General features: G+C 43.4%; 4 protein-coding genes and 2 non-coding genes across 29 annotated transcripts in view; 2 read left to right on the top strand and 4 right to left on the bottom strand.

The window, feature by feature from the left end:
- Nucleotides 1-323, top strand: part of LOC107995396 (replication factor C subunit 2) — a 41017-nt gene extending 40694 nt beyond the window's left edge. For all 5 annotated transcript variants that reach the window (XM_062073204.1, XM_062073206.1, XM_062073203.1 and 2 more), the window contains one exon: nt 22-323. In XM_062073204.1, the coding sequence (XP_061929188.1) occupies nt 22-120 (99 nt within the window). In that variant the 3' untranslated portion in view covers nt 121-323. The remainder of the gene's footprint in view (nt 1-21) is intronic.
- The window catches only part of LOC107995393 (uncharacterized), a 23659-nt gene continuing 757 nt past the window's right edge, over nt 170-23071 (bottom strand). The window contains exons 1-12 of one of the 7 annotated variants that reach the window (XM_062073175.1): nt 12205-12484; nt 10860-11107; nt 7694-7828; nt 7172-7265; nt 6191-6271; nt 3342-3505; nt 3085-3270; nt 2834-2989; nt 2616-2768; nt 1772-2036; nt 1249-1653; nt 170-1140 (exon numbers count right to left, since the gene is read on the bottom strand). In XM_062073175.1, the coding sequence (XP_061929159.1) occupies nt 739-1140; nt 1249-1653; nt 1772-2036; nt 2616-2768; nt 2834-2989; nt 3085-3270; nt 3342-3505; nt 6191-6271; nt 7172-7265; nt 7694-7773 (1986 nt within the window). In that variant the 5' untranslated portion in view covers nt 7774-7828; nt 10860-11107; nt 12205-12484 and the 3' untranslated portion in view covers nt 170-738. Of the gene's footprint in view, nt 1141-1248; nt 1654-1771; nt 2037-2615; nt 2769-2833; nt 2990-3084; nt 3271-3341; nt 3506-6190; nt 6272-7171; nt 7266-7691; nt 7829-9684; nt 9828-10859; nt 11108-12204; nt 12486-23071 lie in introns of those variants that run through there. The other 6 variants (XM_062073176.1, XM_062073174.1, XM_017052879.3 and 3 more) reach the window with 6 other exon arrangements.
- On the bottom strand, nt 7963-8035 carry Trnav-uac (transfer RNA valine (anticodon UAC)). Its single transcript has one exon. It is a non-coding gene; the product is annotated as a tRNA-Val (tRNA).
- Nucleotides 9701-10891, bottom strand: LOC133665768 (uncharacterized). Its single transcript, XM_062072178.1, has one exon. It carries the CDS (start codon nt 10889-10891, stop codon nt 9701-9703), a length of 1191 nt encoding a protein of 396 aa, XP_061928162.1.
- Nucleotides 13900-13972, bottom strand: Trnar-ucu (transfer RNA arginine (anticodon UCU)). Its single transcript has one exon. It is a non-coding gene; the product is annotated as a tRNA-Arg (tRNA).
- The window catches only part of LOC108001128 (uncharacterized), a 25077-nt gene continuing 16627 nt past the window's right edge, over nt 14622-23071 (top strand). For 2 of the 14 annotated variants that reach the window (XM_062073180.1, XM_062073179.1), the window contains exons 1-4: nt 18799-19910; nt 19991-20097; nt 21947-22047; nt 22395-22578. In XM_062073180.1, coding sequence (XP_061929164.1) covers nt 20082-20097; nt 21947-22047; nt 22395-22578 — 301 coding nt within the window. In that variant the 5' untranslated portion in view covers nt 18799-19910; nt 19991-20081. Of the gene's footprint in view, nt 15254-15496; nt 15715-18798; nt 19911-19990; nt 20098-20878; nt 22048-22323; nt 22579-23071 lie in introns of those variants that run through there. The other 12 variants (XM_062073185.1, XM_062073188.1, XM_062073182.1 and 9 more) reach the window with 12 other exon arrangements.

Here is a 23071-nt window from a genome sequence, read left to right as displayed (position 1 = left end):
AATTTAAAATTTTCGTTTCAGGAAATTGGAATAACTCATCTGGGAATAGTGGATGGAGTTAACAGTTTGCTACAAATGAACAGTCTTCTTGCCAGACTTTGTAAAAGAGCAATTCAGTAAAGAAAGAAAAAAAATGAAATGTACAATAATAAGATGTAAAAGTTGATAATTTAGAGAGAAAAAAATTTATTTATATGCTTGTATTATATAATTTTTTACTTTTAAAATGCCTTTGTTCCTAGAAACGATCATTTCATCATGAAACGTTTGAATTAATACTAATAATTATAAAATACATATTTGGACTAGCAATTGAAAAAAGATATTATAGATTTGATATTATTGTTACGATATACGTATATACGTAAAAGAGCTATTACAATCGCTTAGAAGTAAGAAGAAAAAAGGATTCTAGAACGAATATAAGTTTTGTACGATTAAATACAATTTGTTCGGTATTAATCGATCGTAATTCGAGATAATAATATATGTATAACGGAATACTTTACTTTGAATTACGCGTTCGATGTGTAGTTGGATCGTTGAAAAACGTGAAATTTAAAAGAAAAATTCAATGCAATAAATTCGAAATGTAAGTTCAGTCTTTTGGTAAAATTCGCGTTAATAAAAAAGTTTAAAAATATTATTTACACGTCGTATAAAAATTGCCGTGATCCATCTTGGAGTAAGATGGAAGATGACGTTAAAAGGTCGTTCGTATTTATTTTATTTTCCCGTCTAACACCACTTCTCCATGGTGACAGATGTCAAATGAGGTCTCGGCTTAGGGGAGGGCCATCGTAACGCGCTCTGACAAGATTCCGCTCTGGAAGGTGTCCTTGGTGGGGGTTGAGACGCGTTAGAGTACGGTTCTTCCGTTTGATTATTCGCTTCTCCGTTCGATTCCGCTCGAATAGTTTTTTCGAACGGTGATGGGTCACTTTTATGATTTCTCTTTATCGGTTTTTTCACCACGTCATGAAGCGTAGCTGGCGGCGCACTTTCTACGGATTGAAGACTAGCTGCACGATGTAAGGATAATCGAAGCGGTTTTTTCGGCGGTGCCGGACGAGATTTCGATTCCTGAGAACCACACGCCACCGACACGTCGGAATTCTCCGACGTTCGCGATTGAGAGTCCTGAAACGAGGGAAGGGAGATGTTAAAAAGAGAAGGTGAGATCTTTATCTCCCTTAAATCCCGCAACGAACGACAGAAAGAGGGTGGATCGAGAATCACGAATAATACCTGCAATCGATAATAGGTTGGTTCGGAATCGAAGTCGAACGGTTGCGCTCGAGACGAATTTTTCCGATTGTTGGACAAATGTTCCATAGCTGACTCGACTCGCGGTGGCCTCCTACGTTGCTGCAACTGCGACGAGGTTTGCGCCTCCAAACTCGCGGTTGATCCAGTTACCGAAGATCCTTGATGTTTTTGTTTAGTTCGCGATTTGTGATGACCGTTGGAAACGCTAACCAACGAGGAATCGAGCTCGTTGGAAATTTTCACGTCCGTCGATGAACGTTTCGAGTGATCGCTATGCCTGTTTCTTACCGTCGGCAAACTCTGCCGCAATTCCATCGAATTTCTTATATTGAGACCAGGTAGATTCGCGACTAGCGCAGTCACCTGTGGCCCTTTTTGAAAAACCTAGAACGAAGAGAAGAATAGACGCGAAAATATGGAAACAAAGATCTCTCTTCTCAATCTCTTCTCTCATATCCTTTAAATAACGATTGTTATTTAAAAGAAAACTAAACGACGTTACCTGAACTTGTTCTTGACGGGTGGGCGGAGGATCCGCTGGGACCTGCTCGGCTCTGCTCGGCGCGAGAAGATCCCTGACCTGCTCCTCCAGATAACCGATCCTGTGGGTCAATCTAAGATTATCGGATCTGAGGGTGCGGAGCGCTGTGAGGGACTCGCCCTTTCGAAGTACCACGATTTGCGCCGCGTCGGGTGCCACGGCCAGCAGCCTTGCTAGATCGCTTCTCCCCGCTCCCACCACCAGTTTTCCGTTCACTTCCAAGATTCTAAACGAACAATCGTTTCGCGCGATAAGATAAAAAAAAGAGAGGGAAGAAGGGGCAAGCTTACACACTTTCAAGTTGCGCACAGTCAAGATGGATAGAAAGAAAAAGGAATGAGGAATCGTGGCGGAAGAGGGGAGGGAGGAGGAAACGTGGGGGTCATGCGAAGTCGTAGGTGCAATTAGCGAGGGTACTCGGCGGACTTCCGGCCCTCGTTCACGCTACGGTGACCCGGTTGGGAACCAAATGCCAAGATTGCTCCATTGTTGTACACCGATAGCCAGCCGGGTTACGTTTGCGCTTCTTCCTTCCCTGCTATTTTTAATCTCCTCCTTTCTTCCCAAACAAATTTTCCCCTCCCCTCCCCGGGAGAAAAACACGATCCTTTTTCTCTCCGCGGTAATCCAGCTTCGCTTAATTGGCGGAGGTTTCATTAATGGGGGGGGGAGAGAGAAGAAAAGAATCTCAGGGAGATGACGTACCGTTACAGCGGAAAAGAGGAGAAGGAGGAACGTTTCTTCGTTAATTATTTTTTTTTTTGAGTTCGTTTTTATTCGAGAAGAAGGAAATAGTATACGAAACCTATCCCCCTTGCACAATCCGGAATCCTCGACCGCCCAATCGACGTACAAGCCGGGGGTGTCCTCTCTCGGCCCGGCTCCGAAACGGGGACTTTTCGGATCTGCGCTGACTTCCACCGCGTGGATCGTCGCTTGAGCGGAGCCGGAGATGCAACTGCGATCACAAAAGAATAATTCCAATTCCTGATTCGTTCCGGACGCGTGTCAGGCGACGTATACCTAAATATCGTATCGTTTTTCTGCTTTTCCTGGGTCTCCGCCAGTTCCAGGGCGGCCTGAAGGGCTCTGCTCTCTTCTCGAAGCGTCAACAGTTCCAGTTCCTCGCGTCCAAGTCTGTACTCCAGCTCGGCTTGTTGAATCCGAACGTCGATATTGCTGCGGCAAACGAGAAGGAAGAAGAAGAAGAAGGAGAGGAAGAGAAACGTGAAAATGTCGGTCGCACGCAGTTCGATACGGTGTTCGTCACTTACTCGGTGATGTCCAGTCGTTCGAGGGCTAATTTTAAATTCTTGATCGCTAACCGCTTGTTATCCGCGTCCCGACGCAACCTTTGGAGTCGTTCTTCGGTCGCTTTTCGGTCCGCCTCGGTCAAAGGCGGGCCGCCGTTGCGCAATGCCAGCCTGTTCGTCAGCGTGTTGCACAGCTGCCCTTTCAACCTGGAAACGTTATTACAGGCCTTCTTATCCTATCCTCTCCTTATCTGTTCGACGAGAAGAGCGATCCTCACGTTTGAATGATGTTCTCCTTGTCGCGCAGCGCGATTCTAAGAGCGTCCAGCTCCTTGTAATGGTCCCTCGAGTTTCGATGGGCAGGGGACGTTAACCCACCGGAAATACTTCCACCTTTCTTCCTTCTCGGCGTGGTCGACAGCGATACTTCGATGCTGGCCATCTGGGGGAAAAAAGAGGGGGAAATTCGAATTGGACGTCGGACGGTTAAAACGCATGGAACGGAATGCGTGGATCTTAATGGACTGGCGCATCGGTACTGCACACGACTACTCGATGGTCCTTGAGAGAGCAGCGCTTGGTCCCTGGCCGTGCACACACGACACGGAGAAGGTCGATGTCGGCCTTGACTGCGCGGCGGGAACAAGGATGCGATACGAGAGGCCTTGCGCTGTGTCCCACGCACCGGCTACGAAATATCCTGCCAAACATTCCAAACCGAATCCTTTCTTTCCACCCGTCCCGCAACTATTCCTTCTCCCCGGTGATTAAGTTTAAAACATCTCCTTGAAATGGAGAAGAATATTCGAGAAATATTCGCACGATCATCTTCGATCGAGATTTATAAAAGTTGGATCGCCACGAGATATGTATCCTATTGTTTCCCTCCAAGGCAATTGAAAACAACTATGGACGAAAAAAGATATATATATATATATACATATCTTTTGTACCCGCAAAGGAGCAACGAAAAGAGCGGATTATTAATTTTAACAACCACGGCGCGGTTCTCCCTTGTTCCATTGTCTCTGCGGAGGAAAGATGATACCGCGCTCGAGATTAAAAATTGTATTTAAAAGGAAGCACCGCGAGCGAACTCGATGAAAAAGCGAAAGATAATAAAGGGCGAATAATTATTCAACGTAATAAAATTTGTTTGTCGAGGATGAAATTTCTCGCAAATTCGAGCGAAATCGCGGAAAGTGGCCGCTCACGGGTTTCGTCATTGCACGTACGCGTGCGTGTATACGGTGATAGAAAACAAAAGGCAGTCCGAGTTCAAGGCTTTCGGTGCAAGTACCGTAAAACGCCTCTTTTTCCATAAACGCGTGACTTTCCGACAACGGCACAAACGTAGGTCAATACGTTTAAGATAAAATCTTACGTGTACATCTGTTTATTCTTTTCATCTGAATTATCCTGTATATACATATATATATATGTGTATACGTAAAAGGGAGAAGGAGGAGGAGAAGGAAGAGGAGCGTGAAAATAATTAGAACGTTATCCGCGTAACGATAATGGAAGGATAATATTGGCGAGAGAAGGGGTTATTTTTATCTCGGGGAAGAAAAAAGGTGGAAGCCGACGCGTGCAAGACGGGGTGAAATAAGGGAAGGGAACGCTGCGAATCCTAACGATCCTCTCCCCTCCTTCGTCACTAAGCGAAAGGGGGAACGTGGATGATCTCCAACGTCTCCATTTTTTATCGAACGGAAATGGAGCTTCGTTGTCCGTACACTTTATAGTTCAATTCGTGCAATTTTTCACCTTCTTATCACGGAATGTTATCACGAAGAGGTCGAGGAGGAGCGAGATTATTGTTTTTCTGGAAGCGGTGCTGTCGAAAAACAGGAGGAATTGGGGAGAGAACAATGTCGCGCAACGTTAAGAAGACGAAATCTCGTTGGAATATCGGCGTTCGGACGGCGTAAAGGGCACTGACTCCTGGATCCGCAATCTCGCTGACCAGATCTGTCTGCGAGCGTTTCGAGCCAAGGGCGTACCATAGTCTACCTTTCCAACGTTTTCGATTCTCTAGCGATTCCGCGCGGAATAATTCCACGTTTCTCTCGAAGCGAAAGCTAAGGCGACCAACGATTTTTAACAGATTTATAAAAATTTCGTCTCGAGTTATATTCTCGGGATATTATTTTCTTTTCGAAAGCAAAGTGTGTCGAGGCGAGAGATAGATTCGTTGGTTGTTCGAGGTTGGAGCGTGCGGCGTGGCGTGCTCCTTTTTCTTTTTCCCTTTCTTTCTTTCTTTCTTTCTTTCTTTGGTTTTGCTTTTCCCTTCGAGTCGACGGCGAAACAGGACTCGGCCGCTGGTCCGCTCGGGCGTAAACATCCGAATGGTCGAGGAAGTCGATGAATCCGACAACGCGCATTAATCGCGCCTCGGAGTGGTCGGGAACGGGATTAAGAAAATATAGCTGTTGTAAAGGCGAGAGGGACGATGAAAAGGTACGCGATGTACGAACGCCGAACGTTTCTTTTCTTTTCTTTTCATTCCGCGAGCGAGGCATACTCGATGAATCGAGATGGAAGAAAAAATAGTAGCGATTGAAACGCTCCTTTATCATTTACTTTTCGATTCGCTCGAGTCTACGATCATCGGGAGCGGGTGGGCGACACGAAGGAAGAAAAAAGCGATTTTGGAGAATGCTGCGCCACTGCGCGTCCGTGTGTGTCTGTGCGCCTGTGTGGACTTGGGGCAGTTTTAATGGGAGGCGCACGCGCGCACGGTCTCTCCGGGGCCGAAACTGGCGAGTGAAGGGCCCCCGAACGAAACACAGTTTGGTTCATGCATCTGCATATAAATCACTGGTTGGACAGGCTTAAAAAGCTGGGGGGCTATTGCGAACCCGCCAATAACCGCGAAACATCGACTTCGGTTTCTTCCGTCGTGTCGGGATGCTACGGTTAAAACTACACCGTATCTTTTTATACGAACCCTTCGAAACAAAACCTTTCCGAGAGAGAGAAGAATAATCGCGGCCGAACGAATCGAGTATCGTTCTAAACCAACCATCGAGCGAATAAACGAATAAAATTCCGTTCCGTTAAAATGATCTCGATTAGAAAAATTAACGCGTTTTACGCGATTAATCCGTAATTTTTCATTTACCTTCGCCTCCAACGTCTCCAGTTGCGCCATTCTCGGTTCTAGAAATTGCTGTTGCGTCCCATTTCCCGTGTGTAGAGCAGTCTAGGAAACCAAGTAAAATTCGTTATTATTTTTCGCCTGAGAAATCGTCGATTCGACGATTCAGGTATCTCGTATCCCGTATATATATATATATATATATATAGGGGATCGTGGTTTTCCTGTTACGATCGGTATTCGTCAGTTCCTTCGTGAGTCTTCGCGGTAAAATAATACCCGTGGTACTCGCAACATTTTTTTACGAGATGACGAGTTCTCACCGCAATGCGCAACGGACAATAATTATCTCTCGTCGATGAACGAAGGTTCAACTTCGATCGTTTCCCTTTGCCGATTATAATACGATTAATTACGATTACGATCGATTCTTTTCGATCGAACGCGTTCTTTCCTTTTCCCTCTCCACTCCTTACGTAGTGGTAAAAGTTTGAGTTTCGCGATCTCGGGACGGGAAGATAGCCGGGAAGACTTTTTCACGTGCGTTACACTTCGATACAAATTACGTATTACGGATGACGGATAAGCATGGCAAGTCAGCGATTCTCTCGAGTGGAGAAGTAACATCACGAATACGATAGAAAGTTACGAAAGCGTGGTTAATGCGTATTCGATGCCGAGAAGAGGAACGAAGCGATTTCAAATATACAAATTTAGAAAGAGACCCGTCCGACGGTTTTCTAGTCGAGCGAGGGCCCCTAGGCGAACGGCGCTAGGTGTCGCGCGAGTGTGTGCGCGCGCATGCGCGCATGCGCGTGTAACGACCCAAGCCGAGAAGTGACGCGAAAGGGTCGATCGTAGGACTCGCGAGAATTATTATTTCACGGTTTGCTCGCCGATTCTCGTCGCTACGCGTCGAATTCTTCTCGCTTAATCGTTCCCTCGCCCCTCCCCTCCCGTTTCTCCAATTTCGAAGCTCGTCGATCGAAGGTGTTTTCGACTTACCAGAGACACGGATCTTTGCTGAAGTTTGTGCCCGAGATCTTCTTTCCCGTCCCCGCAATCGGTCGTGTAGAACAACACGCTCTTCTTCGATCCCCTTGAAACGAAACGAGAAATATTATCCATTAGTCTCTCGACATTTTTCCTTTTTTTTTCCAAGGAAGAGAGCGTTTATATTTTAGAAAACGGTTTACGGGGAAGATTTTTAGCGACGATGTGGCGTGCACAGGAAGGAGAGAGCAAAGAGGGGGTGATTTACGTCACGATAACGCTCGGTCTCGCGTCGTCGAAACGAACGTTACGAGTCGAGCAATTTTGTCCCGAGTTGCTCGTTCCGCTACACCTGCCTCCTTTTCTCGCCTCGTTGTTTCGTTTCGTTGTTTATTTCGCTTCAAACGAAACGAAAAAAATCGAAAATTCTCGTTTTGAATCGTTTTGAATAATAATTGTCGCATCGAGCGACAATTATTAAACGCGTATAATGTATGTAGGATATGGTACAGGGCGCGTTTAGGATAATCACACCTGAGTGCCTTCCCATTCCGGTTGAACGGTTGATGTTCAGCGAGCACGGCCGAATCGACGTAGCACCGGCTCTCGTTCATAGCGATGTCAACACCAACATTTCAACCTACGTTAATTTCCTCGTTCCGTCGACATCTGAAACAAAAGAGGAAACAACATCTCTCGTTATCTCATTCTCTCTCTCTTCCCTCACTTTTTAACTTTTTAACTTTAACGAAAAATACTCGCACGTAGACGAGTCTCGTACGGAAAAATAAGTAAAAGTTAAATGGTTCCGACCGGAATCGAACCGGTGATCTTCTGCGTGTAAAGCAGACGTGATAACCACTACACCACGGAACCTCGATAACCCGTCGACGTTTATTTCGAAAATCGCGCGCGTATTCGATTGTAATACAATGTACAATACAATATAAAATGTTATAAGAAAGAAAAAAGATGCTAATATTACGCGTAAGTAAATTATTCATCGTGCGATTATCCACTCGTCGCGATATAAATAGCGGAGAGCGTGGATAATAATTGCATTACGAAAGTGGAATTGTTTTTTTTTCTTTTTATCATTATCGCTCATTAACGAAAAAAAAAAAAGAATTGCAAGTTACACGATATGGATATGAATGGAGGAGGGAGTTGGAGAGGCGCCAGGCCGGTTTCGACGAACCCACGCGTCACGATCGATGGAAGAAACGCGTCGCGAGTAATATTCGTAAATGTGTTAAGTAACGTTCCGTAATGGCTGCTCGATCTCGGCATACATTAAGCGCGAGAAAGTTCATTCCTTCGCCCACTGCGACAGCGCGTGCGCGAGTGTGTGCGAGCGCGTTCGTCTAGACGAATTCGAAGGAGCGAACGAGACGGAAGAAATCGAACCGCGATGCAGTCAATAGCACAGCACGCGTATAATTTTCCAGATCTCGAACGTTTACCTCGACACGCTACCTCGTCCACGCGCAACTCACTGTTTTCATTCATTTCGTTTTCATTCGGAAGGATGTGTGCACGTTTAACCGCCGTGTCGGTTGAAGGTTTGAAGCTCTGCGAACGATACGCATGGGTTGACACGGTACGGTATAGCGTATCCCCCGGAGGATGACGAGCACAGATGGTTGTCAGGTGTGCGTCGTTATTCTACCCTATTTCGTCCTTTGTAATCCCGTAATGCTTCGCGTTGTACGTTTTAGGCAGGAATAATGGGACGATTCACAAACGCGTTAAAATGGCCGTGTAAAGAGAGACGAGGGGGGAAAAAAGGCGAAGAAACAGCGACTTACGGTATCGAAACACGTCGTTTCGAACCGTGTATAACGCGAATAACTGTGCATAGGTTGCACAGTAGCAGTTCTCGGTATTTCGTTTCGTAGATGAAACGCGATAACGTCGAAACGCGTTACGATGGATGAGCGCTGTATATATATATATACATATATATGTTATATTTGTCGTAAACCGATCGAGCGGATAACACGAGAGAGGTTCGACGAGTTGCAACGAGATCTCTTTTTTCTCGATCGTACCGTGAAAATTAAAATTCGAGCAAGAGTTCGAGAAGAAAACGCACGCGATGATACCGATTAATAAGATCGATAAGATCGATCGGAAAGCGAACTCGAGTTTCGAGGGAGAAAATACGACGATGGATAAAATTTGTAAAAGCGTGTATTAAACCGGCTTCCTCTCTGGATGAGTTTGACGAGTTTTACATCCGTGTTTCGAAGGGAATTAATCGAACTTGTGTCGTTACTCGTTACTCGGAATTCTTTGGAAGAAGGAAAGACGCGAGAAACGCGCATACGAACGTTCGTCTTTCTTTTTCTTTTTTTTTCATCCAGATGAGCGAATCGAGGGAAAATTGTAAAGAAAATTTCGCGATCTCGATCGAAAGGAGAAGTTTCGAGACGTTGTACGACAGTTGTTATTTATTATACGATGTATTCGCGTATTTGGGGGTCGTACGGGAATAAATTGCAAAAAGTTTGGAAAATATTTACGTTTATTATTGCGTGTTTATTGACACGGGTCTGCGTTTCTTCGCACTCGTTCGATCGTCTCTCGTTCCTCTTCGGAAAGGGGGATTTTATCGATAAAATTAGCGACGTTCGGCGCGTGTTTCTCCAACAATCGTTTCCTCTCTTCCTTATCGCGATCCGATCTCGTTTCCTCACGCTCCTTCTCCTCCTCCAGCGCTCGCCTCGTCCTCCAAATCTCCTCCTCTCGAATTTTACGCCGAATTTCGATCAATCGATTCAACTCGTCCCGATAGCGCAGTTGCGCCCTTCGTCTAGCCTCCGCGCTCAATCTCCCAATCTTCTCGTCCTCCTTTATCCTCCTCATGATTCCCTCCGCGAACTCCCTGTCCCGCTCCACGAATCTCAATTTGCATCGTTCCGTGAAAACGATTTGCTCCTTCAAATCGGCCGCCAACTCCTCCCTCCTCCTCTCCCTCTCCATCTCCTCTTCCGCCTCCTTCATCGACAACTCCAACTTGACGTCTTCGGTTATCAGTTCGGCCAACAACGCCTCCCTCTCCCGCTTCCTATCCTCCGTATCGATCAACGCGTCCGCGATCTTCCTCCTCGTCGCTTCCCTCGCGCGCACCTCGAGTTCCCGCCATTCCTCCCTCCTCCTCCTCCTCTCCTCCACTTCCCGCCAGTATTCCTCCTCCTCGCGACGTCTCGCCGCCTCCATCTCCCTCTCCTCCTCCCCGCGAAGCCGCTTCATCTCCGAAACCACCAAGCGTTCTCGCCTCGCCATCTCGCCCATCTCCCTCCTCCTCCCCGACCTTTCCCGTCTCTCGCGCTCTTCCCTCGCCCTGTCCACCTCCCTCCACACCTCCCTCTCTCGCCTCGCCTCCTCCACCCTCAACCTCCTCTCCTCCTTCTTCCCCTCCATCTGATCGACCAACTCTTTCCTGTAACGCTCCCGATCCTCCGCATCTCTCCTCCTCTCGCGAGCATCCTCCTCCTCCATCGCCCTCCGCTCCGATCGCATCGATTCCGCGGCCCGCCGTTCCGCGATTTCGGCTACGCAACGCTCCGCCTCCCTTTCCAAAACTTGCACCTCCAGCTCCTTCGCTACGTACGCAGCGCGCAACCTCGCCTCCAACTCCACCACCTCGTCGTACGACTCCCGATTTCGCGCGCTTCGTCTCAATCTCGCCACGCACCTCCTTGCCTCGCTCGCGTCCCCTCTCTCCATCTCTCTAATCTCGATAATCCTCCAATTCGATCTTTTCGCGCCACCCTCTTTGGATATCTATATATGTATATATACGATGTGACGTGTCGAACGCGAGATGAGATTGGTTTATATACTTTGAACGATAATCGCACAACCGTTCCCTTCCGATCGTCGACTCGATTTACGATGTTACGGATAATGTCGCACGGTGCGTAGTAATTCTGCTAGTGAATTCTGTAACAAAAAATACCTAATTCGCTATGCGGACATTTGGATTCTATACGTTAAAGCGAGCGGGATAAAATTAAAATCTCTCGAATCGATAACGGTATATTTCATTCGCTTTTCCTTACGGGACTTGATTACACTTTGGGAATCTTCGCACGGATAATTTGGGTCAGTTCAAATTTATTCGCGCGACGTGTAAATCCATTCTATTCTCTCTCTCTCTTCCTTGCTCCATCCTTCATTATTATACATTGTTATCGATAGCGAAATCCTATCCGACGTTATTATATTCGATCGCGCGTGAAATATAAAAATTCCCAAGATACGAGTAAAGGTAAACGAGTTTGTTAACGTTGTTGCATGTGTAATATCAATCGCATCGCGTTTTCAATTTTCACCGCGAAAAATTTCGAAGAATCAATCGAGATTTTATAACGGATATAAATATATGAATCGAAAGCGGGTTCTTTCCTTCGAGCAACATCGCAATATTTAGAAAGGAATAGACGGGATACGAACGAGGGACGTTTCGAGCGCGTATTTGGATAGAAAAATCCGATCGACATCGACTACACGCGTTATCCTTTCGATATTTCACTTGTGCTTTTCATCTATCAATATTCATATTACAATTTGACTTTATCTGTAATGTAAATTTATATGAATATTATGATTATATATGTAATGATTATAATCTGTCATATGTATAATAAATAATTAAAAACATAAAAATATAGTAAATTAAGAATATAAAATAAAGTTATTCTGTATTTCGTATGTATATATATATATATACATTTATATGTAAAAATTATTTTACATATAACGGCGTGTTGAAAACGCGAAGGATAACGCGATCCAGAGTTACGTTACACTTGCGTCCGATTCCACTTGCGTTCTACACCGATGTCTCGGAGCTCATTTTTTCCCTCGATCTATTTCCATTAACCTTGCGCATACGCACGCGCATGCGCAAATTAAAGGAAAAATTTCGACTCGCATCGTCGCATCGCGATGTTTATCGGAACGTTTACGCGAGTGCAAGCGAAACATATATATCGTGCGCGCGTTGTTCTATGAATTCGCAGACTTGAAAAACATACCCTTTGACGCGCAGACTCGAACGTATATCGTTCTATAAATCCTATCCACGTGCGCGCACTTGGAAAATGTTCGTATATCTTCCGTTCACGAGAAATTGGGGAGAAACGAGAGTAACGAAAATATACGGCGGGATGGAATTTTTTGGATGGATCGCGGAACGAAATTAGGCGGGAGAGGGGATAGGGCAGGGGTGGGAGGGAAGGCCAGAGAAAGAAACGTTGGCCAGGGACAAACGCACGAACGGCACGCGGGATCGAGACCGACTAACCGGCTTTCCGCGTCGAGGCACACGCTAGCCTGCGAAGCTACGCGGCTCGCTGCGCGGCCTCTTTAAACCCATCCCTCCGATAGGCTCGTGCTCAACGCGGCTGAACCCACCAGGTAACTTCCTACGACCCTGCCTTCCAACCGCCGCGAGTATACCATCATCCGCGCCACCTTTCCCAAATAAAACCGTACGAACGTAACGTCGCGTCCTCTTTTTTTTCTCTTTTTCTTTTTCTTTCTTCTCTCCAACGAGGAAACGATTCCACGCTTTCACCACGCGTGCAAATTCTCACACCACCCATGCTCGAATTATTACGTCTCAATTATTCGCGTGACGTAATGTTCACTCCAAATACACTCGTTGTTTTATCATATTTCTTTTTTCTCTCTCTCTCTTTTTCTTTTTTGCTATATTTATTATGTGTATTATATTTGTATCGTTTTCGCAAGAATATTTTCGTCGAGCTTGATATTTCCTTTCGCGGGTATTTAATTCGAGGGAGCATCTGGAGTAGGCGAAATGCTCAAGATGTTTGGAAGGAACAGGTGTGCCACGGAAACCCGAGGAGGAGAAACGAATGTAATTGACGGTTGTTCGAAATTTTTCGTATAGATACAATTCTTTCTTAGAATTGGAAAAAAATTCTCCCTATTCTCGAGATATTACGAAAATAAAGATTCGTTTGTGTTTATCGCGTATACGCGTTATCATTTTAATGGTTGGAACAGATACAACAAGCTTCGAGATATATCGTGACAATAAATGATAATAAAAGATTCGAGTTTTAATTTAACAACGATCGATTTACTAAAGCTTCGAGAGAATAAAATCCGACTCCTTTCTCGTACACGTTTACGTATTTCGGTCCAATACCGAGTGCTTCTTAACCTGACCTGAAAACCTCTACTCCAGTTCTTCCATCCATACATTTTCCCTTTCGATTCTGCTCAATGCCGATGTACAAAGAATACGAGAAGATGGAAAATTCTGTGTCCTAAATTCCTTTTTTTCTCGTTCGAGTTTTAGATACGAGATAGCTACGATTCAACATATCTTCTCTCTTTGTTGCAATTCGTAATTATTCGAAGGGAATACGAATCGAATATATTACATACAAGCGTAATATTTGTTTATTTAAAATTAATAAAAATTCCATTCGATCAAAGTTAGAGATTCTCCGATAAAACGAATTTTTCGTAAAAAGGAAGAAAAAGGAAAAAAAAAATAGTTGAACGTCGAAATATACATAATGGATATCATCGATTAATATTTTCAAACGGGTTTATATTTCTCGACGGTAAAAGAAACGATAAAAGTAGACATTTTCCTCATTTTCTCGATAATATCGCGCGTAACTATTTTTTTCAAAAATAATAACGGTTCCGCACGGTCGAGAAAGACAGACATCGCTGAATGCAAAACACATCATCCCTTGCGGGGATCGAACCCGCGACCTTTGGATTAGAAGTCCAACGCGCTATCCTCTGCGCCAAAGGGACTTGATGCTCGGTAATCGTTTAGACAAGATCTCATTCATACGATTCGTCTTCCCGTATTCTCTACAATTCGTATCAACGAGAGAAACTCGAGATTACAATTATTTATTTTCTAAATAATCGATTGCCGACTTTTTCGATCGTTATCGAACGACTTCGTTCTTCGTCCATTTACTCGGTCCATTTTCCGAAACGCAAGGGAGAATATTTAATATTTAATATCGGAAACGAAGATCGACGCACGATTTTTAAAAGATTTTTCCAAAAAAAAAAAAAGATTCGAAGAAAAGGTTCGAAATTTTCTATTTTTCTATTTAAAAAAAAAAATTATTTCGCGCACGATTTCGCGAGAACAAAGAACAATGATGTACATCGAATACGCGATTGGTGCTCTAAATCCGTTCGTTCGATTCCTTTGTTCGGGTTTTAGAACGGGACAATTCGATTTTACGGAATAGGAATTTTTAAAGGGAGAATACTCTTTGGAGTGCTCGAAAGAGAGGGAGGGAGGGAAGAAAAATTTGGCAAACGCCGGAGGTCGACAAGTGGCTCCGCGCGGTGTGATTTCTCGACACTTGGTTCCACCACCACCCTACGAACCCTGGCTAGCCCCTAGCGAGTGGAAAGCGCCTACGAAGCGGCAACCCCTCGTCGTTCAGTGGTACCGCTTCCTTCGTAGCAGGCGTTACGCGCGCGCGTACCTTTGCATTCCGTCCGAGAATTTTCACCATATACTTTTCTATCTTCCCTGGAAAAAAAACTCCAATCCTTTATCCTCCATCCTCCTCGAATTTCGTTCTTTCCCTCGTCTCGTTACCGCATCTCCGCTCGTTCCGTCTCTCTCCGCTTCTCTCTCTCTCTCTTTCTCTCTCCCTCTCTCTCTCTCTCTCCGTCCCTCAATTATTCGCCCCAACCGTTCGCTGCTCTCCGTTCTCCCTCGATCCGTCAACGTTTCGTCCGTTTTTCGTCCTCCCCCACCCCACCCCTTCTCCTCTCTCCCCGATTCGCGGCTATTTCTCGTCCCACACGCCGTTGTCGACGCGAATCGACCGTTTCCTCCGTGAAAAATGAGAGATGCTCGCGAGCCGAGTTGATCGCGTCCACGCACCGCATCGCTCTCCCCGAATCCGTCTCGGGGATCGTTGGTGCAATGCGTTTTATCGGATCGTCGAGCAATATCTATGCCCTCTCGCTCCCGTCTGCGACCGATAGATCGATCTTTCTTCCTCGAAAGGGGTATCTTCCTTCGTTGGGATTTATCTATCCGAGTAGGAGCGAAATCTCGTACGTACGAAACGTGGATGGAGGGATCGAAGAGAGAATAAGGCGGTTCGATCTCTTATCTTCGCTTTTTTATTCTTCGTTTTACGTTTTCGCGAGCGAATTCGAACGGAGAATCGGATTCGTTTTTTCATCGTAACTTTATCGTGTTAGATTATTAGATTCGTATTCCCAATTGTCGCTCCCTCGCAAATTTCGTCCCGATTATGCGACAAAGGTATTCATCGAAATTTCCTCTTATTCCAGCCCCTCCTCCCCTAGAATTCGATCGTTTTAACGGACTCCTCGTCGGCTACCTCTCGTAACGAGATACAGTTTCTAGGGGGAATTGTGAACGCAACGCGACGCAACGCAACCGTGTCGGGAAAATATCTCGTCGAAACTTTTATTCCCCTCGTTTCTTGGATTTTTTTTACGACAAATATTTCACGAGAAGAGGTATTATATATCTTGCTTCATCCATGGTAAGTTTTCTTTCAATAATTGTAAAGAAATTCTTTCTTCCTTCCTTCCTTCCTTCCTTCCTTCCTTCCTTCCTTCCTTTATCCTTTTGATATGAAAAATGTTTCGTATCGAAGATCGAACGGACGTATATATAAAAATGATATTTCGCATTTCTTTCCCATTACGAATTATTCTACTATATCTTAGCGGAACTTTCCATCGTTTCCATAATAATGATAAAGTTATTTTCGTCGGATTGATAATGAAAAAAGTAACGCGAAAGTAGAAAGTTTTCCGATAAAAGTTTATTTATCCACTCGTATATTTATTTCGAGGATGTATATCTCGATTTATACGTCATCTTGTCAAAACATACGTCGTTTATGGTTGTGCGTTCTTTTTATTAAAAAAAAAAAAAAAAAAATGAAAAAGAAAAAAAACGATTAAACTGCAAAATAAAATTGAAATAGTTTAACGAATAGTTTATTTATCAAAAAAAAAAAAAAAAAGAAAAATAAAAAATATCCGCTTTTAGTTGATGCAGTTATCAAACTTGTATAACGATTAGTAGGAAAGCGTGACGATGGTAATTTGAATAGTTCATGCGGACAAAGTAAATTAATTTGTTCGATACATCGGTTCGATTCGCGACGATATTTAAATTAACTCGAAAATATTCTCCGCGTTATTTTGATCCGGCAAATATTATTATATCAAAAAAAAAAAAAAAAAAAAAGATTCCTAAAGAAAGAAAATTTTATCGGATTATCGAAAAAAACGTTTTTTTTCTCCCTTTCTTTCTTTGTTTTTAGTTATCACTTTCATTTGCTTTTTAAACGAACGAATATTCGATTCGCTTTTTCCACGGATAAATTGGCGAATCGAAAGCGTTCGCGTCGTTTCTGCAATTCGCGCGTATAACCGGCCTGTATTTCGTTCACGCCCCTCCGTTTCGGTCAACCGCATCCGATACAAATTTTCTCTCTCTCTCTCTCTCTCTTCTTTATCGTGAAATGAAATTCGAAATCGATATATCGCTCTTCGAAGAAAGAGCCCGCTATTCCGTCCTTAATACGCGGATATAAATATAATCCGTAGCATAGGTACGATAGGTCGAGCACGTGAGACCTTGCGCTCTATTCAAAGGGGGATCTTCTCTCCTGTACTTCGCGCGCAAGTGGTTTTCGAGAGACGAACGTTCGCTTCGAATCTACCGTGATAATTTGATCGATAATTCTCTCGCGATATTCGGCGATGTATACAAACGATATATCTTCTTAATCTGGCGTTTACGCGCGTTCGAAAAAGGTTCGATACGTCGGACAGGACGATTGGATAGGAGCATAGGAGAAATCAGCCTCGTTTCCATGTTTGCTCGGATGGTAATCGTAGAGCGTAGAGACGATCGGCCTAGTTGCCGTCGCGTGGGACACGCGTTGTCCAACGCGTAATCGGTCCGAGGGGAGGGGCTGGCATCGAAGCCGTGCACTCTCGATACACATGTAAGCGCGCGTGTCGTAGGCAGCAGTGCGGCAGCATTAGCGGCCGCTTATTTCCCTTTACCTCGATCGATATTATCGACCGTTCGAACGAGCGGCAATCCGTGTCATGGAAACGCGTTTGCAAATTCCTTCATCCTTCTTGCTTCCTTCCTTCCTTCCTCCTTCCTCCTCAATTATTAATAGCCGTGCAATCGTTTCTGGAACATCGCCTCTACATCGCGCCATTTTCCGGCTTGGCCCGTTCACGATCGATAGAGAAACCCTCCGTGTCCACCAAAATCTTTCTTTCGTCTCTTCCCGAATATCGAGCTTATCCGACCGGAAACAAAAGCTAAATATACGATATAAATGTTTCCCTCGAAAACGGTTTACCTTGGTATTACCGTACACGCTCGTCCCTTTTCCCGTCCGATCGGAATTCGTTAACTAGATTTTTTCCTTCTTTTTCGCGAAAAGTTTCCAATACCCCATTTTCTTTTCTCCCGCGTCTCCTCCCCTTCGAAGACTAAATCCGTGGATAAAGGGAGGGAGAGGGGAAAAAATCCCGAAGGAAGACGTCTCTCGTTGTTCCTTATTTTTCGATTCTATTTTATTTTCTTTCTGAAATCGATCGGAAATTTCGAAAAGGATTTCAAAATTCGATGTAGAATTTTTATAATTCTTCTGTCGAAGGATTTTAATTTCGTGAAAAAAGAGAAAGAGAGAGAGAGAGAGAAAGAATAAATTTAATCTAATCTTTTTTTAGAGCGAGAAAAAAGATCGAAAAACGATCGATAATTACGTTACGCGATGATATTCTTAATCGATGAACATCTATATCGTTTCGTCGTTTGTCGAGCTTTACCGTAATTAATTCAATCCTTGTCGGCTAACGGTGGTGTTAAATTTAGATAGAGCTACAGTCGTTTACGCGACTAGTCGAGTTACGGTCAATTATGCTAATATTATTGCACACATCAGCATAATTGCGTTAAACGAGATAAAGCCGTACGAAACGTTGAAGAATCGAAACGGAGCGGGATCTCGTTAATTCTCGTTACATTCCCGATAATCGTTCCACATAGTCGTTTCACATATCGATCGATACTTTTTCTTATCCATTTTCCTTTTTCTTTCGTCCATTTTCACGAAACGTGTCTCGTGAAAATTTCGTTTTCACGTTCGAAGAATAAACACCATTACCACCTTACAGATACTAGAGACAACGCAGAAAAGAATACCCGAAACGACGCTCGACCCAAAAGAAGAAGTGAGAAAGGATCGTGCCGATAGTTCTCCTTTCCAACTCCTACAACTACCAACGCCTTCTTTTTTCTCCCTTCTCGATTTTAAACGACGATTTATAACGTCGTTCGTTTTCATTGTTGTTTAACGCGACAAAGTTATAATTTGAATTGAATCTAGTAATTTTCCCTAGATTTAGTTACTTCTCATATTATATTCCCTAGGTTAAAAGCTTCCATTACCATTCTCCCGCATATCTGGTGCGGGGAAGTGGTTTTCCCTGCAGCAGAAATAGCACTTTCTTCTTCTTCTTCTTCTTCTTCTTCTTCTTCGTCGAGTGAAAAAAACGCGCGTAAGGGGGAGAGGTGGGGGAAGGCGGACCGTAAACGCTCGTCGCGCCACGTCTAATTCCTTCTACGATGCAACAATCCTGCGCGAGATATCATTCGCGTATTTCGCTCGTGTTTCGTATGCACGACGATCCCGTATATCGGTCGTGGCACGAGTGGTGAGCGTTGCGAGTAACGTACGGTGAAGTGCGCGAAACATCTATATATACATCTGTACACCGAAACAAGACGAGAATACGTTGGCTGGTCGAAAATTAATCTTTCAACGGGACGACGAAACGAGGCTTTCCTACCGTGTGTATCGCGGATAAGTGGCGGCGCGTGCCATCTCCTTGGCGACTGAAAATTTCGAGGCTCGGCCGGTACACACAGAATGGTGTCGAAATTCCTCTAAACGCGAATGATTCCCGATTCTTTTCCCAAATTTAAATCGCGTTATTCCATTTCTAGGAAAATCGACTAACGTAACGCGCGCACTAATGCAGAATACTAATTTCGATCTATCCTATTTATCCGGTGGAATTTAGAGAAAATGGTCCGCGACGGAACAACTCGAGTTTTCGTGACTCTGGCCATTTATTCGTGGTCGTACTAGTCGTTGGATGAAAGCGAAAGTCGACCGTTTACTACTAGTCTCGCTTTATCAAAAAAAGAAAGAAAGAAAGAAAGAAAGAAAGAAAGAAAACGAAACAGAAACGGAAATATATCCTCGATTTAACTTGGCTTAGAAAGTGAAGCGGTTTCAAGCCGACCGGAAAACATCCTGTTTTTACTTTCGACGAGAATGCATTATCTTCGTTTATTTACTTTTCCTTTCTTTTTTTTTCATCGTCATCAACGACGAGAAAATCGGTGATCGATTCAGTTCGAAATAGAAAATTTTAACGTCCTTATCGTGAAAGATTGGCGCGTTCAGCCTTGAACTTTTTCCGTTCCCGTTTCCGGTAATAGTGGCTAATCGCGAGATATAAAAAACGATCGTTGGCCGAGATGAGGGACGCGATAGAGAAAAAAGGAAAAGACTCGTATATTATAAATTATTCCCTCTGTGTACGGTCACTTTATTTGGAACGGATTTCTTATACCATCTGTGACAACCGTTATCCGTGTCGATCGATTTCGAATGCATCGAATATCAAGGTAAAAAACTAGCCTCGTATTTTCCTCGCCATTTTCCCAAAGATTAATTGTCTCGTTATCGAATTGCCGCCATATTTTAGGAGGATTACATAGGATTGTATAGACAAGTCTAGTAGAGGAAAGTTCGGTGAATAAAAGAGAAAGGTCTGGAAATATGTAGAAATTTGTTCGATGAGGTCCACTCAAGGTAAATGTCGAAAGCGTAATCAATCGAGATTGTAACGCATCCATAAAATTCCTCTCCGATTTATGAACCGTGAAAGAAAGCCGTCGTCATTCCCCGAATATCGACACGTTGGAACGCTATAATAAAGTAACGAAATTTGGCGAATCGATCGTCGTCATCCTGATTAATTTTCGAAAGAATAAACTCTAGAAATGGGAATCTGGATATAAGAGATACCGTAAATTTTCATCTTTTTCAAAATCTTGACAGAAATCTTGACGAGTCCGCTTCCTTCCAGTGACTACTCACTTAAGTTCCCTTAGCACGTGTTACACGTTCTCGAGTTTAAAATATTATACGCTTATTATTATTCGAGTAACGGTTTCGATGATTTTTCGTTTTAAAAACAATTTAAATGTAACGAGAGTTTTAAAGAGTTTTTTATATCACGATTGATACACGGTTATGTACAAAATATTTAAGGGGCGATGGCGTTTTAATAACAGCTGAATCTCTCGATAATCTCGGAAATCTCTCAGATCGCAAAGATAGAATGAAATGAAAGTTACCGCAATGCGGAGAATCCGTAACTGTTTTCGTCGTTCACAGCATGCGAACACCTATCCTCGTGCGAAATTTCCTTCGATTCTTTCGTTTAAGAATTTTATTTATGCTTGCTTACGTTATGCTTGCTTCGTTTACCGTTTCTTCGAAAATTAAAAATACCGTATTTCGTATTTATCTGAGTAAATAAAATATTCTCCGATTACATTACATCTTTGTTTACTTACGAATTAATCTTACGAGATAATTATCAATATCGATTAATCGTGTTGTAAAAGATTTCACGAGAAAATGATCGAATTATACGAAATTAAAATGTGATTCGAAAATTAAATTAGACGAAAAAAAGATCGTTTTTCGAGACATACAGGAATAATCGCGAAAGAAGGATTGGGATCGATCGTTGGTTAAAGATAATCTCGATGGCGCGTTTACTTTCAATAACAACGATATTTTTACATTTCCATACGTAGTTAATTTCACAGATGACTCACGACCAGCAAGGTTCATTGACGTGGGCCACCTCGAATTGAAAAGCTATTTTTATAAATCCGAACTTTGTTTCGGATCTGAATATTTATATTTTCCATTTCACGTTTGTATTAATCGAGATTTCCGAAATTCACGTCCAGATTTGTCGCGAATGATTTTAAGGCGAACGGATTTCATCGATCCGATCGGAACGAATTCAACGTTAAAAAATTTGGAAGCGAAAGACAAAGGAGGATCGAAAGAGAGGAGGGAAGAATCGCGGTTGCGAAACGGTGAGAATATGTAGCAATGGTTCGCGACCGCTTATTAATAAATGCGAATACGGCCGATCAAATGTTTGGGAAACTTGGTTACGAGAACGAGGAAAGTTGCGGGTACTCGGTGCAAGTTCTAGAGACTGCGTATAAAGGCGTGCCAATATAAACCGCAAGCTTCATTTGTTGCTCGAACGTTTGCGGCTGGCTGGCTGGCTGGCTGGCAGGCAGGCAGGCAAGCTAACAGTTCACTCGCAGTATTTTCGTTGCCACCGGCCGGTGTTGTGTGTCGCACCGAACAATCCGGAAAGGTCACCACCTACTTACCGCTCTCCGTATTATAACCCTCTTTATTTACCGTCTATGTCGTTTTCTTTTCTTTACGCGTCAATAACCGTTGATAGGAGAAAACAAAAAATTCCATTCGACTCGGTCACCTTTATTCCCTTTTTCCGCGAAAAAAGAAAGAAAGAAAGAAAGAAAATTTACGTCATCGGGTCCAAATGTTGCCCGATCAACTCGACGCGATAATGCACAAAGTTCCATCGATTGTGTTGTAGATCACGATTCGAACGAATTGGTCGACGCGTTATCCTGTCGACGGAGAGATGCAAGTATGTTTCGTCGGCAAGTTCTTGGGAGAAGTGGCCTCGCAATAACGGTATCGTTTCTTTCGAATTTATTATTTTCGTATTATCTCCATATATATATATATATATATATATATATATATATTATATGAAATTTATCTTATAAACTTTGATTCTTTGTTCTTTCTCATTTTTTTTCAATATATATAAAAAAAGCAAATTTTTCCAGTAGAAAGATCAAACGTATATATCGATATATTTTTGAATAGAGCGATAAATGGATTCGTATGTTCTTTCTCTTTCTAGTCATTAACATTACGTGCATGCGTATATTTTTTTTTTTGTAGTGAGTGTGGTGTGGAATGAAAGAAAAAGAATGCAGCACGGTAGAGGAGGCTAGATGAGCACCAATTTTCAGAGAGGTGCATCGTACGCGAAACGTGCAGCGATTGTAGGAAAAAAACAAGACGGCGCGTCTCTGAAAGGAAAGAAAAGCGATAAACACGTGTGCGAAAGAATACGCGGTCCATACCTGGCCCGCCATTTTGGCGGCATGGTCCTTTGGGCCACTATACTATTCCTACAAGGAGCTGGTTTCGTAGGTAAGTTTTTATTTTCTTTTTTATCTTGTTATATTTTATATTTATCTCGTAATTCATAGATTAAATTTAAATTTCTCGCTCTTTCCCTTTATTCTTACTCTTATTATTATTAACGCAATACCCGCAACGACGAAAAACTCGCCGTCGATTAAATTTGCTCGATCGATAAAAATTTACGATCCGCGATTCTCGCGTTACGATTCAACGTAAATTCATCGGCGCGCATATCTTATAACTAGACTGCGGATTTTTACGTAGCTATGTCACGTTGCTACGTAACACGCGCTAAACATATGCTAAATCGTGTGATACTTTATATCGCGACAATAAACCATTACGCTCGGTACAAAGTCACGAATGAAAGTTGGAAACTTTTCGTGCGAAAAGTGCGATTAGATGGAAAAAGGAAAAATTTTATCCACGCGAAATTTTCGTTTTTATGCCTTTCGATACGATGTATCTCGATCGAGACGTTATTCGAAATATTCGAAAT

The sequence above is a fragment of the Apis cerana genome, linkage group LG3, assembly GCF_029169275.1.
Source record: "Apis cerana isolate GH-2021 linkage group LG3, AcerK_1.0, whole genome shotgun sequence".
Taxonomy (NCBI): Eukaryota; Metazoa; Arthropoda; class Insecta; order Hymenoptera; family Apidae; genus Apis; species Apis cerana.
Note: the sequence above shows the minus strand (reverse complement) of the source record. Positions and strands in the feature narration are given on the sequence as shown.